The 16,681-nt window shown below is 45.3% G+C and overlaps 1 protein-coding gene across 1 annotated transcript; it reads left to right on the forward strand.

The window, feature by feature from the left end:
- Positions 1–15,107: 15,107 nt before the first annotated feature.
- Positions 15,108–16,046, forward strand: LOC308552095 (olfactory receptor 10P22-like; the record flags this gene model as incomplete). The annotated part of the gene is made up of 1 exon (XM_081163055.1): positions 15,108–16,046. One exon carries the CDS (start codon positions 15,108–15,110, stop codon positions 16,044–16,046), a length of 939 nt encoding a protein of 312 aa, XP_081019181.1.
- Between the last annotated feature and the right edge of the window lie 635 nt (positions 16,047–16,681).

The following is a 16,681-nucleotide window of genomic DNA, read 5'->3' on the forward strand; positions in this document are numbered from 1 at the left end:
CACACACATACAGCCCCTAACGAGGGGTGGGAGAAGGCATTTAAGGAGTTCTCTGTTTAATTAGCTGCCTGCTAAGCTAGCCAAGCAGAGACTTAAGGGACCATACATAATAAGAATATAGGCTTTATAAAATTAGTCCAGAAATGTCACCAAAAACAAATAAACAAACAGCAACAACAAAATTCCCTGAGGGGATGTAAATCTGATTTCCAGAGGTGCCACCTTATATTTAAAATGTTCTGTTTTCAACAAAAAAATTATGAGACATGCAGAGAAACAGTAGAGTATGCCCCCCCCCCCCCCCACTGGCCATCAATGGGACTGTTCCCTGAGGAAGGCCAGATGTTGGGCTTACTAGACAAATAATGTTCCCTTATAATCTTTTCTATTTATGTAAGGTCAGTAGTGATGTTACCTCTTTTCTTCCACATTTTAATTACTTTGATTTTTTTTTTCGTCATCAGTCTAGCTAAAAGTCTGTTAATTTTGTGATCTTTTCAGACTACTTTTATTTTGTTGATTTTCTTGTTTTCTATTTCTAATTTCTTTTATTTCCACTTAATGATTATTTCTTTCATGATAGATACTTTTTTAAATCATTATAAAATGTTCTTCTTTATCTCTAGTAGTAAATTTTGTCTTAAACTCTATTTTTGTGTGATTAGTATAGCCACCTATCAGTCTCAACATGCAGGAAGCAAAAATTGACAGAACTGAGGGAAGAAAAAGTCAATTCAACAATGGTAGTTAGAGACATCTATACTCCACTTTCTTCTTTTTTTAATTTATCTTTATTGTTGAAAGTATTACAGGTGTCTCATTTTCCCCCCCAATTGACCCCCTCCACCTTGCTCCCACCCCCTCCCCAGGCCTTCACCCCATCATTGTCTGTGTCCATGGGTTATGCATATATGCATATAACTTCTTTGGTTAACCTCTTCCCACCCTCCACCCCTCTTCCCTCTTCCCTCTGAAATATGATCGTCTGTTACATGCATCAATGTCTCTGGATCTATTTAGTTCCTCAAATTCTTTTGTTCATTAGCTTCTTGTTAAAGAAGACCCTTCAACATTTCCTGTAGTGCTGGTTTGGTGGTGATGAACTCCTTTAGCTTTTCCTTGTCCGAGAAGCTCTTTATCTGCCCTTCAATTCTAAATGATAGCTTTGCTGGGTAGAGTAATCTTGGTTGTAGTTCCATGTTTTTCATCACTTTGAAATATTTCTTGCCACTGCCTTCTGGCCTGCAAAGTATCTGTTGAGAAATCAGCTGACAGTTGTATGGGTGCTCCCTTGTATGTAATTAGCTGCTTTTCCCTTGCTGCGTTTAAGATTCTCTCTTTGTCTTTAACCTTTGGCATTTTAATGATGATGTGTCTTGCTGTGGGCCTTTTTGGGTTCCTCTTGTTTGGGACCCTCTGTGCTTCCTGGGCTTGTAAATCTATTTCTTTCCCCAGGTAGGGGAAGTTTTCTGTCATTTTTTCAAATAGGTTTTCAATTTCTTGCTCTCTTTCCTCTCCTTCTGGCACCCCAATAATACGAATGTTGGGCCTTTTGAGGTTGTCCGAGAGGCTCCTTATGCTATCTTCATATTTCTGGATTCTTTTTTCTTTTTGCTCTTCTGGTTGAGTGTTTTTTGTTTCTTCATGTTCCAAATTGCTGATTTGATTCTCAGCGTCCTCTACTTTACTGTTGATTCCCTGTAAATTATTCTTCATTTCAGTTCGTGCAGCCTTCATTTCAAATTGGTCCTTTATTATGTCATCGATTTTCTCAATTATTTTCATCATACTCTTACTAATATCCTTGATCATCCTTATAACCATTATTCTGAACTCTGTATCTATTAGTTTGTTTGGATCTATTTCATTTAGCTCCTTTTCTAGAGATTTCTTCTGTTCTTTCCTCTGTGACATGTTTCTTTGCCTCCACATTTTGGCTGCTTCCTGGTGTTTGTTTCTATGTATTAGGTAGAGCTGCTATGTCTCCTGGAATTTGTAGAGTGGCTTTGTGTAGTAGGTGTCCTGCAGGGTCCAGTGACTCAGCCTCCCCAGTCACCTGAGCTGGGCCTTCTAGGTGCTCCCCCGTGTGGGCTGTGTGCACTGTCCTGTTGTATGTAGTTGAGCCTTGGTTGCTGTTGGCATCACTGGGAGGAATTGACCCCCAGGCCAATTGGCTGTGAGGACCAGCTGCAACTATGGCCAGAGAGCTGCTGTGCTGGAGACACCCCTATGGACAGGATTTACTTCAGTGGAGCTTTGGTGTTCACCAAGTGTGCCCCTTGAGTGTGTCACTCGTGGATGTGGTGGGGTTGTAATCCAGCGTGGTTGAGTCTGACTGCCAGGTGCACTGTCTCTGGGGCCTCCTGGGACGTGCAAAGTCAGCCTGTGCCAGTGCCTTGCCCAGGGCCACCCAGCATGAGCTACATAGCAAACTGTAGATGGCTGCTACTTGTGCTGGGCTTGGAGGTGTCCAGGAGAGGCCAGCTATGAGCCAATGCAGGCTTCCGCTAGTGCCAGGCCTGGGGCCACTTATCAAGCCGTATGGGGCATGCTGCTGCTTGTTTGAGAGATTTTAGGAAAGTCCTAAGCATGAGGCTCGAGAGGCCACTTGCACAGAAAAGCCCCTGGAAATGGCCTGGAGGAGCCTGCAGGTGGGGAGGGGAGGGGCCTTCGGGAGTCACGGGGCGGGGCTGAAGGTGTGAGTCAGGTGCTGGAGATTCAAATATGGCGCCTGCCTGCTGGCTGTGTGTGGGGAGTACTCACCAAAGGAACAATGGCCTCTGCCAGCTCTTCTGCCCCGGAGAAAGCTGCCTCTCCACCTCTCGCCGGGATTTCAGGCAGTTTAGTGCCTCCCCGAGTGTCCCAGGTTCCTTTCAGGCTGCTGCCGGCGCTGGGCTCAGAGGGAGCGCGTCTGAGTGAGTCCGTGCGTGGGCACTTTAAGAGGCAAGTCCGGGATTCCCACAGCCCCCGCGACCCTCTGGTTTCACAGCCTGGAGTTGTGGGGACATCTCCTCCCAGCCCTGGAGCCCTGGGTTGGGGGCCTGCTGTGGGGCTGGGACCCCTCACTCCTCCGGGAAACTCCTACCGCCGAGATTCCCTCCTGGGTTTCAATTGCAGCACTGGGTGTGGGCCTGTGGCCGCGTCTCTGTGATTCAGTCCCGATCGGCCGGGGTCTCCCCCCCTCCTCCCGGTCTTGGTGTTTCTTCAGTTCCCTGGTTGTAGGGTTTCTGTTCAGCCAGATTTCAGGAGGCTCTGAGTGATGGTGGTTCTGTATTTTAGTTGTAATTTTGATGTGGTTGTGGGAGGCGGCGGGTGCAGCTGTCACCTACGCCGCCATCTTCTTCCTCCTATACTCCACTTTCAATAATGTATAGAATTAGGAAGAATATCAACTAGTAAATAGGAAACATGAAAACACTATAAACTAATTAGGCCTAATAGAACATTTCACCCAACAGCAGCAGAATACACATTCTTCTCAAGTGCACATGGAACATTCCCCAGAACAGACTGTATGTTAGATCATAAAATAAGACTGAATTAATTTAAAAGAATTTAAATAATGCAAAGTATCTTCTCTGATCACAATGGAATTAAATGAAAAATCAATAACAGAAGGAAATTGGAAAATTCACAAATATGTAGAAATTAAACAACACATTCCAAAATAACCAATGTGTCAAAAAAGGAAATTTATAGCTATATACTAAACTTCATCAAAATTAAAAACTTGTGTTTCTAAGGACACCATCAGTAGAGTGAAAAGAGACCGTTCGGAATGGGAGAAAATATTTGCAAATCATATATAGTATAGAAGATTTGTATTCAGAATATATAAAGAAGTCTTACAACTCAACAATAAAAAGACAAATAACCCAATTGAAAAATGGGAAAAGGATTTAAGGACGTTTCTCCAAAGAAGATATACAAATGTTCAATAAACACATGGAAGATGCTCATCATTAGCCACTAGGGAAATGAAAGTCAAAACCACAATGAGATACCACTTTACACCCACCAGGATGGCCAAGAGAAAAAATAAAGACAATGAGAAGTGTTGGATGTGGAGAAATTAGAAACATCATTCATTGCTGGTGGGAATATAAAATGGTGCAGCTATTTTGGAAAATTGGCACTTCATCAAAATATCAAACACGGAGCTATCATATAATGCAACAATTCCACTCTTAGGTATATATATACCCAAGAGAACTGAAAACATGTCCACACAAAAATTTGTACATGAAAGTATATAGTAGAATTATTCATAGTTGTCCCAAAGTGTGAACACCTCAAACGCTCATAACCTGATGAATGGATAAGTAAAGTATGGCATATCCATACACTGGAATATTATTTGGTAATAAAAGGGATAGAAATACTGATATAGGGTACAACATGAATGAACTTGGAAAACATTATGCTGAATGAAAGAAGCCAGGCACAAAAGATCACATAGTGCATGATTCTGTTTATATGAAAAGTTCAGAATAGGCAAATCCATAAGAGAGACACTAGGTTAGTCTTTGGCAGGGGGAGGGAAGAATGGAAAGTGACTGCTAATGAGTATGGAGTTACTCTTTGAAGTGATGAAAATGTCCTAAAATTAGATAGTGGTGATGGTTACACCCATGAAATTTTAAATCACTGAATTGTGTACTTTTATTAAATGAATACATTTTATGGTATATAAGTTTTACCTCAAAAAAGCTGTAAAATAGCCCTGGCCAGTTTTTCTCAGTGTTTTGAGTGTCAGCCCTCGGACTGAAGGGTCCGAGGTTCAATCCTGAGTTCAGTCGCAGGCTCAGCCCCTTTTGGGGCACGTGTGGGAGGCAACCAGTCGATGTATCTCTCTCACATTAATGCTTCTCTCTCTCTCTCTCTCTCTCTCTCTCTCTCTCTCTCTCTCTCCCTTCCACTCTTTCTAAAAAGCTATGGAAAAATATCCTCAGGTGAGGATTAAAAAAAAAAGCTGTAAAATAAAAATAACCCCCAGGTCCCTTCTTTGCCTCTCTACATTTATTTATTTACTTGTAATCCTTAATTTTTATTGTATTATTTTTTGTTTTGTTTTCTTCTTTAAAATCAGTTTTTATTTTTCAATTACAGTTGAAATACATTATTATATTAATTTCAGGTGTACACCTCAGTGATTAGACACTACATAACTTACTAAGTGATCATCCCAATAAACTTGCACCCATCTGATACCATACATAGTTATGAGAATATTATTGATTATATTCCCTATGACTATTCTGTAACTACCAATTTGTACTTCTAAATTCCTTCACCTTTTTCACCCATCCCCTCAACACCCCTCCCATCTGGCAACTGTCAAAATGTTCTCTGTGTCTGTGAGTCTGTTTCTATTCTGCTTGTTTGTTTATTTTGTGTGTTTTTTTAGATTCGATTGTTGATAGTTATGTATTTATTACCATTTTATTGTTCATATTTTTTATCTCTTTTTCAAAAATTTTTATTTGTTGATTTTAGAGAGAGAGAGATTTATAGTTCCACTTATTTATGCATTCATTGGTTGATTCTTGTATGTGCCCTGGCTGGGGACCAAACCTGCAACCTTGGTATATCGGGATGATGCTCTAAGCAACTGAGCTACCTGGCCAGGGCCTTCTTCTCCTTCTTCTTCTTAAAGAAGACCCTTTAACATTTCATATAATACTGGTTTGGTAGTGATGAACTCCTTTAGCTTTTTCTGGATTCTGGGAAGCTCTTTATCTGCCCTTGGATTTTAAATGATAGCTTTGCTGGGTAGAGTAATCTTGTTTGTAGGTCCCTGCTTTTCATCACTTTGAAATATTTCTTGCCACTCCCTTCTGGCCTGCAAAGTTTCTGTTGAGAAATCAGCTAACAGTCTTATGGGAGCTCCTAACTGTAGGCAACTAACTGCTTTTCTCTTGCTGCTTTTAAGATTCTCTCTTTGTCTTTCACCTTTGTCATCTTAATTAGGGTGTGTCTTGGTGTGGGCCTCTTTGGGTTTGGGATTCTCTGTGCTTCCTGGACTTGAATGTCTATTTCCTTCAACAAGTTAGGGAAGTTTTCTGTCATTATTTTTTCAAATAGGTTTTCAATTTCTTGATTTTTCTCTTCTCCTTCCAGTACCCCCATGATGTGAATATTGGTATGCTTGAAGTTGTCCCAGAGGTTCCTTACACTATTCTTGTTTTTGGATTCTTTTTTCTTTTTGCTGTTATGATTGGGTGTTTTTTGCTTCCTTATATTCCAAATCGCTAATTTGATTCTCAGCTTCATATACTCTGTTGATTCCCTGTAATGTATTCTTCATTTCTGACTGGTTATTTTTTTATGTTTTCTATCTCTGTTTTTATTTTTCCTATTTCTTTGTTGAAGTTCTTACTAAGTTCATCTACTCTTCCCGTAAGTTCAATGAACATCTTTATAAAAACTGTTTTGAACTCTGCATCTGGTAGATTGCTTGTCTCCATTTTGTTTAGTTCTTTTTCTAGAGTTTCACTGTTCTTTCATTTGGGACATGTTTCTTTGCCTCCTCATTTTGGCTGCTTCCCTGTGTTTGTTTCTATGTATTAGGCAGAGCTGATACTTCTCCTGGGCTTGGTAGAGAGGCCTTTTGTAGTAGGTGTCCTGTGGGGTCCAATGGCACAGCCTCCCTGATCTCCCAAGCTGGGCATTCCAGGTCCATCCCCACCCCCCATGTGGGTTGTGTACACCATTCTGTTGTAGTTGAGCCTTGATTGCTGTTGGCTTGTGGATGGGAGGGATTTACCTCCAGGCTGTTCAGCTGCAAGGGCTGGCTGTGACCACAAACCACTGTGGAGGACTTACTTCAGTGAGACTCTGGTGCCCACTGAATCTGACCCTTGAGTGTGTCGCTTGTGGAGGTGATTGAGTGGTGGTGCTTCAATGTGGTCTGAAGCTATCCACACAGTGCTCTGGCTCTGAGGCTTCCTGGGAGGTGCAGGCCAAGCTCAGCCACCACCTATGTTCTGTCTAAGGCCACCTGGCATAAACTACAAAGCAAACTGCAGATGGCTGCTACTTGTGCTGGGTTTGGAGGTGCCCAGGCGAGGCCAAGCTGTGATCCAAGGCTGGCTGCAGCTAGTGTCGGGCTTGGGGCCACTTGGCAAGAGGTATGGAGCATGCTGAGGACAGATGCTACTTGTTTGAGATTTTAGAAAAATCTGAAGCATGAGCCAAGACAGGCCATTCATATGGAAAAGCCACTGGAAACAACTTGGGTGGGCCTGAAAGTTGAGTGGAGAGGGGTATCACCAGGGCAGAGCAAAGTGTATGAGCCAGGTTGGAGTCTCAGATATGTTGCCTGTCTGCTGGCTGTGTCAGGGGAGGGCTCATCAAAGGAACAATAGCCTCTGCCAGCACTTCTGTCTGCGAGAAAGCTGCCCCCCACCCCAGCTCTCACCCTGGATAATTCAGTTACTCCTGTATGTCTCTGGTGCCTTTCAAGCTGCTGTTCCATCGCTGGAGCTCAGAGAGAGTGAGTCTGAATAAGTCCATGTGTGAACCCTTTAAAAGGAACTGCATGGGACTCCCTCAGCCTCTATCCCTGCTGGTTGTTACAGCCAGAAGTTATGGGGACTTCTCTTCTTGGCACTGAAACCTGGGCTGGGGGCCTGGTGTGGGGCTGGGACCCCTAGCTCCTCAGAGGGGACCTCTGCAGCTGTATCCAGTCTCTCCCACAACTGCAGAAGTGCAATTGCTTCCCCTATGCTGAAGGCAGTTCTTAGAAGTCATCTTAGGAAATTCCCTGTCAAGACAATGGTAAGGATGGTGAACCACAGTCATCTCTCTAGAAGTTGCCTTCAGGGAAATTTCTTCCTGGTCTTAGCTCCAAGAAGAGTTGTACTGCCCTGAATAGTCTGTCTCTGTTTTCTCTCAGGGACACTGTGAACTCTGGAATGGACCAGATTTCCTTTTTTGGTTTGTCTTCTAAACAGTTTTGAGCCAAACTTGTGGCCCACCCTTGGGAAGGGCATAGTTCTTATATTTTACATTTTGAAGTTACATTCCTGGCTCCATTTTATACCTCTACCTTTCTTTTTCATTTTAAAAAATTTTACTTTCTTCTCTTTATTTTCTTTGCTCCTACTTAAAATTTTTGCCATCTTATGATGTTCGATCTGTCTTGATAAGCTATTTATGTTGTACAACAAGAAACAAGACACTGAATAAACAAATATAAACAGAGTTTCCCCTTAGCCCTGGGATGAAAATGGGAGGTGGAAGGAGGCAGAGTGGTGGTGGGGTAACAGAGGTGAAATGAGAACTGTGGGCAGGAATTAATGAACTCCCAGTATGGGGTACTTGCTCTTTTTCCAGAAGCCTTGTTAGGTGGTGAGGGGACAAGGTGGAAGTAGGAAGATTCTTAGAACAGATCAACTGTTCCTGGGTTGCTGTGTAGGATGCTGTGGCATTTTGTTATTGGAAGGAGCTGGACTTCTGGAGGACAAGTCACAGATGTGGGGACAGAGCTTGTAGGAGAGGGTGTCTGAAGATGGGCAGGATTGGGTGGTATAGTAGAGTGTCCTGGACTGGAAGCAGGGGATTTGACTTCTAGGTTTCAAGTCTCAGTTCCATCTTGTTGGCCAAGTGACTTTGCAGTCATGTGGTTCCTTAGTTTTCCTGTTACTTAGTGAGACCTGCTAGGCTTACCTCTAGGGTTGCTGTGAAGACCGAATGAGATAATAAAAGAAATCCCTGAGGTGCTCTATTCATGGCTAGGCTGTAAACTCTTTATTTTTTTTTTTAATGTTAAGGGACAAAAATAATTGTGGAATTACTGTGGCCATGATTACCCTTATGCTGGTGGTGATGGTCTCACTGGGAGAGGTAATTACTGTTGTGGAGGCACTGAGGGCTGTGAGGCTGTGGAGCAAGCCTGAGGAAAACAGAGAGACTTGGCTGACCCTAGGGAATTAATCAAAACTTATACAGCATCGGTGGGGAGAAAGTATTTGTTAATTAAGTTGTATCTGATATATGCAAGTTATGGCTTAGACTTTTAGAGTAAAAAGGATCTCAGGGGATTGGAGAGGCCAGTTTCCTGCCCCAAGCTCGCGCTCTCAGGAGCTTTTAGCACCTATGAGATCTTCCTCACACATTTTCCCTACATAGAGAAAGCTTGACCCAGGAGAATCAGAAAGGTCTGGGGGTCAGGGTACATGAATTTCCCAGACTTATGTTTTCTTTCATGATCTCTGTGGGGGAAGTCACCATAATTCTGGTTTCTTGGGCCTAATCATGTCTTCAGCTACAACTTGAGGCCAATTTTGTCTTCTAAAGTTTGTGGGGTTTGCTGACAGCCACTGGTCCCTTTTCTCTCATTTTCATATTATTCTTCAGTTCATTTCCCCCTCTACTTGTCTCCCCTTATGTCTCTCATCAACACACATCCCAGCCAACAAATTTCTCTTTTCACCTGAATAAAAATGTTCTGAGAAAGGTCATAGGACCCTACCAAGAAAGCAACTCCTTGCACTTGAGGCTGGGAGAGTAGGGCCTCCTAAGTCTTCTCTCCACTTGACCGAATGAGATAATAAAAGAAATCCCTGAGGGGATTTAAAGCAGTAACTTTCAAGATATTTTGCTTTCAATCTCATACTTTCTTTGATCTTGATATCCTTTAAGTAGCATTTTTTTGTTTCATTTTATTGTCTTCTCAGTCCAGGGTGAAAATGGACATAGTAAACTCCCCTTATCTATCTTCCCTGATTCATGTGCAATAATGCTGATTTTTATTATATACCAGGTATTGTGCTGAGCACTATTCATACATTGTTATTTAATTCTTGCCACAATCTTATGAGGTTGGAATTATCTTTGTTTACACAGGAAAAACTGAGTCTCTGAGAGTTTAAACAATGTGCCCACAGTCACACAGCTCACAGGTGGTGAAGCCAGGAGTCCAGTGTGTGTGTGGGGGGGATCATTGGCGGGCAGTTGCTGTAGAAAGGGCACGGACTTGTGGTCAGAGGCTCGGTGTGAATCCTGGGTTGATCACTGACTAATGGGACATTGAGCAAGTCACACACGTCACCTCTCTTGGCCTTAGCCTTCTCATCTGCAGAGGCAATAAAAAAGCCTGGCTCACTGGTGGATTACAGGATTTAAGTAATGTGATTGCTTAACCTAGTGCTAGATTCAGTAGATGCTCAGGCAGTGCCCACTGTGACGTGTGGGATCGGCAGCCCCTCAGCTGGCCCCCAGCGACCCCCAGCCCCTGGCACTTAAGCCCTCATGTAATCCCTTCACCTTGAGAAAGTGGAGGCCTCAGTTCCTCGCTGTTTAGGCCTCTCTGTTAGGCAGCACACATGACAGATCCTCCCCTCTGAGTGAATGAGACAAAGCCAGCAAGACAGAAGTCACAGTCTTTTTGTCACCTGGGCCTTTTGGCCTAGAATTAATGACTCACTTCTAACTGCACAGAAAAAGTGGTGAGATGCCACTTTAGAGATTAGATTACAGAAAGATTGTGGCTTCCATCTTGTTCACACTCTCGCTCTGTCCCTTGCTCACTCAGAGGGAAGGCAGCTGCCAAGCTGCGTGCTGCCCTCTGAAGATGCCCACATGGCGGGCAACTGATGTCCCCAGCCAGTGAGTACCCGGGGCCCGCCAAAAGCCCCGTGAGTGAGCCTAAAAGCAGATCCTCCCCCAGGGGAGCCTTAAGATAAGGGCAGCCAGCTGATAGCTTGATTCAAGTCTTGTGAGAGTCACAGGCACCCAGCTAAGCCATGCCCAATTCCTGACTCAGAAACCATGAGTTCATAAATGTTTGTGGTTTTAAGTTACTAAGTTAATAAAATGTGGAAGGCTGTGGGGTAATGTGGTTTCTTTGGGAGAACCAGGGCAGACTTCTCAGAGGAGGCGTTTCTGTGCTGGGCCTGGAATGGTGGACAGGAAGTAAACTGGAGGAGAAAGTGGAGAAAGGTTCCCAGGCAGGGGAACAGCAAGCAGGTGTATTCCAGGAATGTGAACTCTGGCTTGGTGGAAATCACCTCACCTACATAAATACCTGGATGGAAATGCCCTACTTGAGGTGAGAGTGGGCTCTTGTGCCGTCAGGGGTACACGTCTTCACAGGGCCTGTGCCTTTGTCCTGTGGTGCCTTACACCTTGCCCTCAGGTTCTCTGGCATGAGCTTCCTGATGCCCAGAGCGCTTGTACCTCCGGGACATCAGGGAAGTGCCTCCCTTGTCCCGGCCACGCTTTCCCCTCTCCTGCAGGTGATACTTCTTTTTTTAAAAAGTATGTTTTTATTGATTTCAGAGAGAGGAAGGGAGAGAGAGAAAGAAACATCGATAATGACAGAGAATCATTGATTGGCTGCCTCCTGCACGCCCCCTCCTGGGGATGGAGCCCGCAACCTGGGCTTGTGCCCTGACTCGAATGGAGCCGTGACCTCCTTGCTCATGGGTGGATGCTCAACCACCGAGCAACACTGGCCGGGCGCCCGTGCTGTTTCTTATACCATCTCTGCTCCTCCCTCAGTGTGCCTGCTCCCCTGCCCGGGTCCATGTAGAGGCCCAGACACTGGGTTCTGCTGCCGAGGCAGGAATATGATAGAGGTTTCTTGGTTGGGGCAGGTTCTTTTTCAGCTCCCTGGGCTTCTTGCCCTGGGGGAAGAAGGGGCCTTGTGGCTTGAGGATGTCTGACTTGCTAGTGACCTCATGTGTCTCTCTGGGCCTTGCACACAGGACTTTAGGGTAGTATGTCCCTGGGATCTTGTACCCACTGAAGCACCCCTTAGTCCTGAACCTTATGCTATCAGTGTCCCCTTTCTTCCTTAAAACTCTTTGATCTCTAACTCTGACTCCCAGGCTCTATAGAGGGGCAGGTGTCAATCTGAGAAACTCCTCTTCCCAGCGAGGATTACTCATGGGTTTTCCTGGCTACTTTTCTATGTGTAGGATAGTCCCTGCACATACATATACATGTGTATGTAATACATGTGCACATACAAGGCACACATGCAGACACACACGCACACGTGCACACAGAGTCACAGTAGATTAACCTTTAAAAGACGGCATTTAAAAGACAGCATCATACAAACTCCATATATTTTCCAGGATCAACTGTACAAATAATGGTTTCTTTCCTTTAGCCTGTAAAAAAGAACGTATATGCTTAGGTTTCTGAGTATTTAACAGATAGAACAGGGGCCAGAGAGGACATAGGCTGAACAGCCTGGAACATGGGTTCAGCCCTAGCTCCGACCCTCTGTAACTGCAGAATAACCATATCCTCCTTCCATCTCTGTGTCTTTTTAAAAAAAAATGTTTTTATTGATTTTTAGAGAGAGAAGAAGGGAGATGGATAGAGAGATAGAGACATCGATGAGAGAGAAATGTCATCGACCGGCTGCCTCCTTCACGCCCCCCACTGGGGAGTGGGCCTGAAACCCAGGCATGTGTCCTGACCGAGAATCAAACCGGTAACCTCTTGGTTCATGGGTCGGCGCTCAACCACTGAGCAACACTGGCCGGGCCTTTGTGTTCTTTTTTTTGACATGATGAAGTTAGAGCAGATGTCTTCAGGGCATCTTCTTTCTGTGATCTAGGTGCAGACATATTACAGAGACCTGCAGGATGGGCACTGGGTTTGGAGGCTGGGTTTACAGTGTTCAGGTACTCTGGCTTTGGGGGCAGATAGACCGTGTTTGAGTTCTGCTGTCAGGCTGTGTGTCCTTGGACAAGATACTTCATCTCTCTCACCCACTAGCTTGTCTGTAGGGTAAGATTAATTAAACCTCACTGTGTCAGGATTAGTGAGGTGATTTATGCACCAAGGCTGATGAGGTAGAGATGACATGTTATTACTGGTCTCAGCTCCACCCCGAACTTACTGAGCGGTTTTGGGTAAACTAAATGAGCTTTTCGAGGTCTCAGTTTCCTCCTCTGTAGACTGGAGTTTGGACGAGTAGATCTTCAGCACCTTCCTTTACCATCTCCCCACACGCACAGCTCAGAGAGGGGACTATGCGAATGGGGCCATTTGGAGATTCACCACACGGGAGCGATGTGAACCCACATTGAACAAACCTCTGAATTATGCTGCTCTTTAGGAAAAAAGTTTACCCTCTTGGATCCATTTCTCATTCTGTATCCCCTCTTCTGTTTTTTATTTATAACTTCTTTTAATTGGAAATTGCAGAAATGCTCAACATCATAAATCTGAAACAACCTAAGTGTCCTCACTTGTTCGACTCAGGCCTTTCTATGATGCATGTATCTGAAAAATGTGTGCTGACAATTAGAAACATTCACTTTTGACCAAATTGCAACATAAAACTTGATAAAAAACATTTCCAAAGGCATAAAAAGGCATAATTTGTTGAAAATAAAGTACAAATTTAAAAATATTAAAATCTGTCTAAACAAATTCCATCATATCTTTTAATGTTTTATACATGATTTTTCCCTATTTCTGATCAATGGATCAGAAATATGTTAAAAAACATACAAAACAAAAAGAAAATAATGAACACTCCAAGTTCTTTCCATCCAGAGTCTATCATTGTTAATACTTTGGTGTATATATATATCTTAATGTCTATCTATCTGAATATATATTTTATATTGAGAAGTTACTGTTTTTTACCTTGCTTTTATCACTTAATAATATATTGTGAACATCTTTCCATGTCAATAAATTAACTTTTTAAAAGAAACATTTTATTTCAGAATAGTTTTAGACTTACAGAAAAATTGTAAAGGTAGTATACACATTGTTCCCGTGCACCCCACCTGCAGTTTCTTTTATTAGTAACACCTAAAATTAGTATGATACATTTGTCACAATTAATGAACCAATATTAATATACTATTATTACCTAAGATCTGTTGGGAATCGAACTTGCAACCTGGATATGTGTTCTGATCAGGAATTGAACCAGCAACCTTTCAGTGCACAGGACAATGCTCAACTAACTGAGCCAGTCTGGCCAGACTTTTGTCTAGTTTTTATTCATTGAGTCATTCGTGCTCAAGGCGTACACTCGGGTCACCTCAGTCATTCCCTGCTCTTGGGTGTCCTTTGCCCCAGCTGAGGTCTGGGAGAGTCTTTCCTATTTCTAAAATCTTTCTCAGCACCTGGGAGAGGGTTGAGCCCCTCTCCCCAGACCTGCTACTCTTTCAGCAGTTTCTTTTCTTTGAGTATTAACACTGTTTTACAAAAGGATTTTGAAAAAATGCTTTCCCTACTTTTCATGAGGGAACCAGCTTAGGGACTAATTCTGGGAGGGGGCCACGGACCCAGAGCAGCCTTTGGGCAGTGGGCTGAGCAGTTCCACAGACAGACGCTGGCCAGGGAGCCAGAACACTTGGTTTCTGAGCCCAGCTTCATGCAGGTCTTGCCTGAGGACCCTGGATATGTCCCAGGCCCCTCTGCTTTGTGGTCTCTCCATTGAACTTGGCCTGGGGACTCCAAAGGGCAGGCTTGAGAGCAGGGAATTCGGAGGGGCTTAGGCATTTTATGAGGCAGAAGGAAACTGCTTCCTTCTCCCTGGTTACCAGGCAAAGCTCCCTTCCCCCTTCGTCAGCTTCCCTGCCTCCTTTCCCTCCCCATGCTCTGCTCGGGGCCTCAGGCTCTTGAGGGGATTGAGCTTCTGTGCTGTGAAGCCAGGGAGGGGCATTCTGAGGGCCGCGGGGACCCATTTGCAGGTGAAAGCCCCACCTGCCTTCTCTTTATAGCCTTTGATCCGCGTCTTTTCTTTCTTTCCCTTGCTCTCGTTCTCACTCCAGCTTTCCTCAGTCTCCCGCCAGCTTCGTGTGTTCTGTCTGCTCACCCACCCTTCTGCCTACCCGCCCGACCGCGCTCTCAGATGGAGCTATTCTACCCGTTATAGCTCTTTGCTCCTAGAACCCAGAACTCAGGTGAGAGGAACAAACCACCTTCCAGCTCCCAACCTCCGGGAAGGCCCCATCCTCAGCTCCCCTCCGTTACCTTCTCTCTGCCCTCGGGTTCCTGGGCGGGAGCTGCCAGCAGCCGGGGGCTCACCATCCCTCTCCTGGTAACTCGGTGTTCCTGTGGGCGATTCCATACCTTTCCTGAGCCCTCTCCTGGCTCCATCGTCATCTGTCCTTGGGGACATGGGGCGTAGCAATGACACAGCAGTAACTGCGTTCATTTTGCTGGGGTTCTCAGGGTTTCCTTCCCTTCAGGGCCCTCTGTTTTGGGGGGTGCTCTGCATCTACTTGGTCACCTTGCTGGGCAACTCCGTAATCATCCTCCTCACGCTGGCCGACCCTGTCCTGCGCTCACCCATGTATTTTTTCCTTTACCACTTCTCCGTGGTGGAGATCTTCTACACCACAACCATTGTGCCCAGGATGCTGGCCGATCTCCTCTCCTCCTGCCCCACCATCCCTCTTGCCAGCTGCTTCACCCAGATGTACTTCTTTGCCCTCTTTGGCATCACCGAATGCTGCCTGCTCACCACCATGGCCTACGACCGCTTTGCTGCCATCTGCCGGCCGCTGCATTATACCACCCTGATGAACCGGGGCGCGTGTGCCAGCATGGTGGGGGCCTCCTACCTCATGGGCATCATCGCCGGCACCACTCACTCCGTCTTCATCTTCACGCTGCCCTTCCACGGCGCCAACACGGTCCATCACTTCCTGTGTGACATCCTGCCTGTGCTGAGGCTGGCTAGCGCAGGCACCTTCTGGGGTGGAGTGGGCAATCTTGCCGTCACAGTAGCCTTTATCCTGACCCCCTTCTTACTGATCACGGCCTCCTATGCCTGTATCCTTGCCACCATCCTCGGGATAGCAACAACCCAGGGACGTCGGAAAGTCTTCTCTACCTGTTCCTCCCACCTGTTTGTGGTCATGCTCTTTTTTGGGACCGGGACTGTTGCCTATATGAGGCCTTCGGCAGGCTCCTCTCAGGATGCAGACCTGATCCTTGCCCTCTTCTACACAGTTGTCACCCCCATGTTCAACCCTTTTGTCTATACGCTGAGGAACAAGGAGGTCACGGGGGCAATGAGGAGGCTCCTGAAGAAATACCGTTGGAGCCCTTGATCCATCCCCTCAAGTTCTTGGAGATAAGGGCCTGATCCTTGAATAATTTCAAGGAGAAGGGAGAAGCTGGAACTGCAGTCCTCAGGAATCTGGCCAGCTGTGTGTGGGGTGTGTGGGGTTCCTTGTCCTGCATAGCTCATGGGCCCAAAGCACTGACACGATGCTCAGAGCTCTGCTCATGGGCCTTGACCCGACTTGTTTGTAGGTGCAGAGCTGAGAAACATGCACTTGAGGGAAGGCTGAGGAGAGAAGGCAGCTGTGACCGGCTGTGTGATGACTGAGCAATCCCTGGTCTCCCCTGAGGCTCAGGGTACCTTCCTGGGGCTATGATTCCTGGGGACACCACTCTTCCTTCTCCCAATCTCCTCACTGCAAGTCTCTGTCTCTCATATTAGTCACCTCCTTTGCTCCAGGTGCGAGGCCTGATGTGGGTGACTGGGAGGCAGGGAAGGAATAGGGGCAGGGAGCGGTTGGCCTGGCTTTGGCAGTTTAAGCGTCATCTTGGTTGGTTCTGCTTTAGGTCTGGAAACATCTGGCTAGTTACTTTGTCTCTGACTTACAGCTTCTCTCCTGGGACCCCTGAAATGTTGCTTATTCTCTACTTAGCTTCTTTCTCAGCTGCTGGCTGACTGGCT

The sequence above is a fragment of the Miniopterus schreibersii genome (assembly GCF_964146895.1).
Source record: "Miniopterus schreibersii genome assembly, contig: HAP1_SCAFFOLD_201, whole genome shotgun sequence".
NCBI classification, from domain to species: domain Eukaryota; kingdom Metazoa; phylum Chordata; class Mammalia; order Chiroptera; family Miniopteridae; genus Miniopterus; species Miniopterus schreibersii.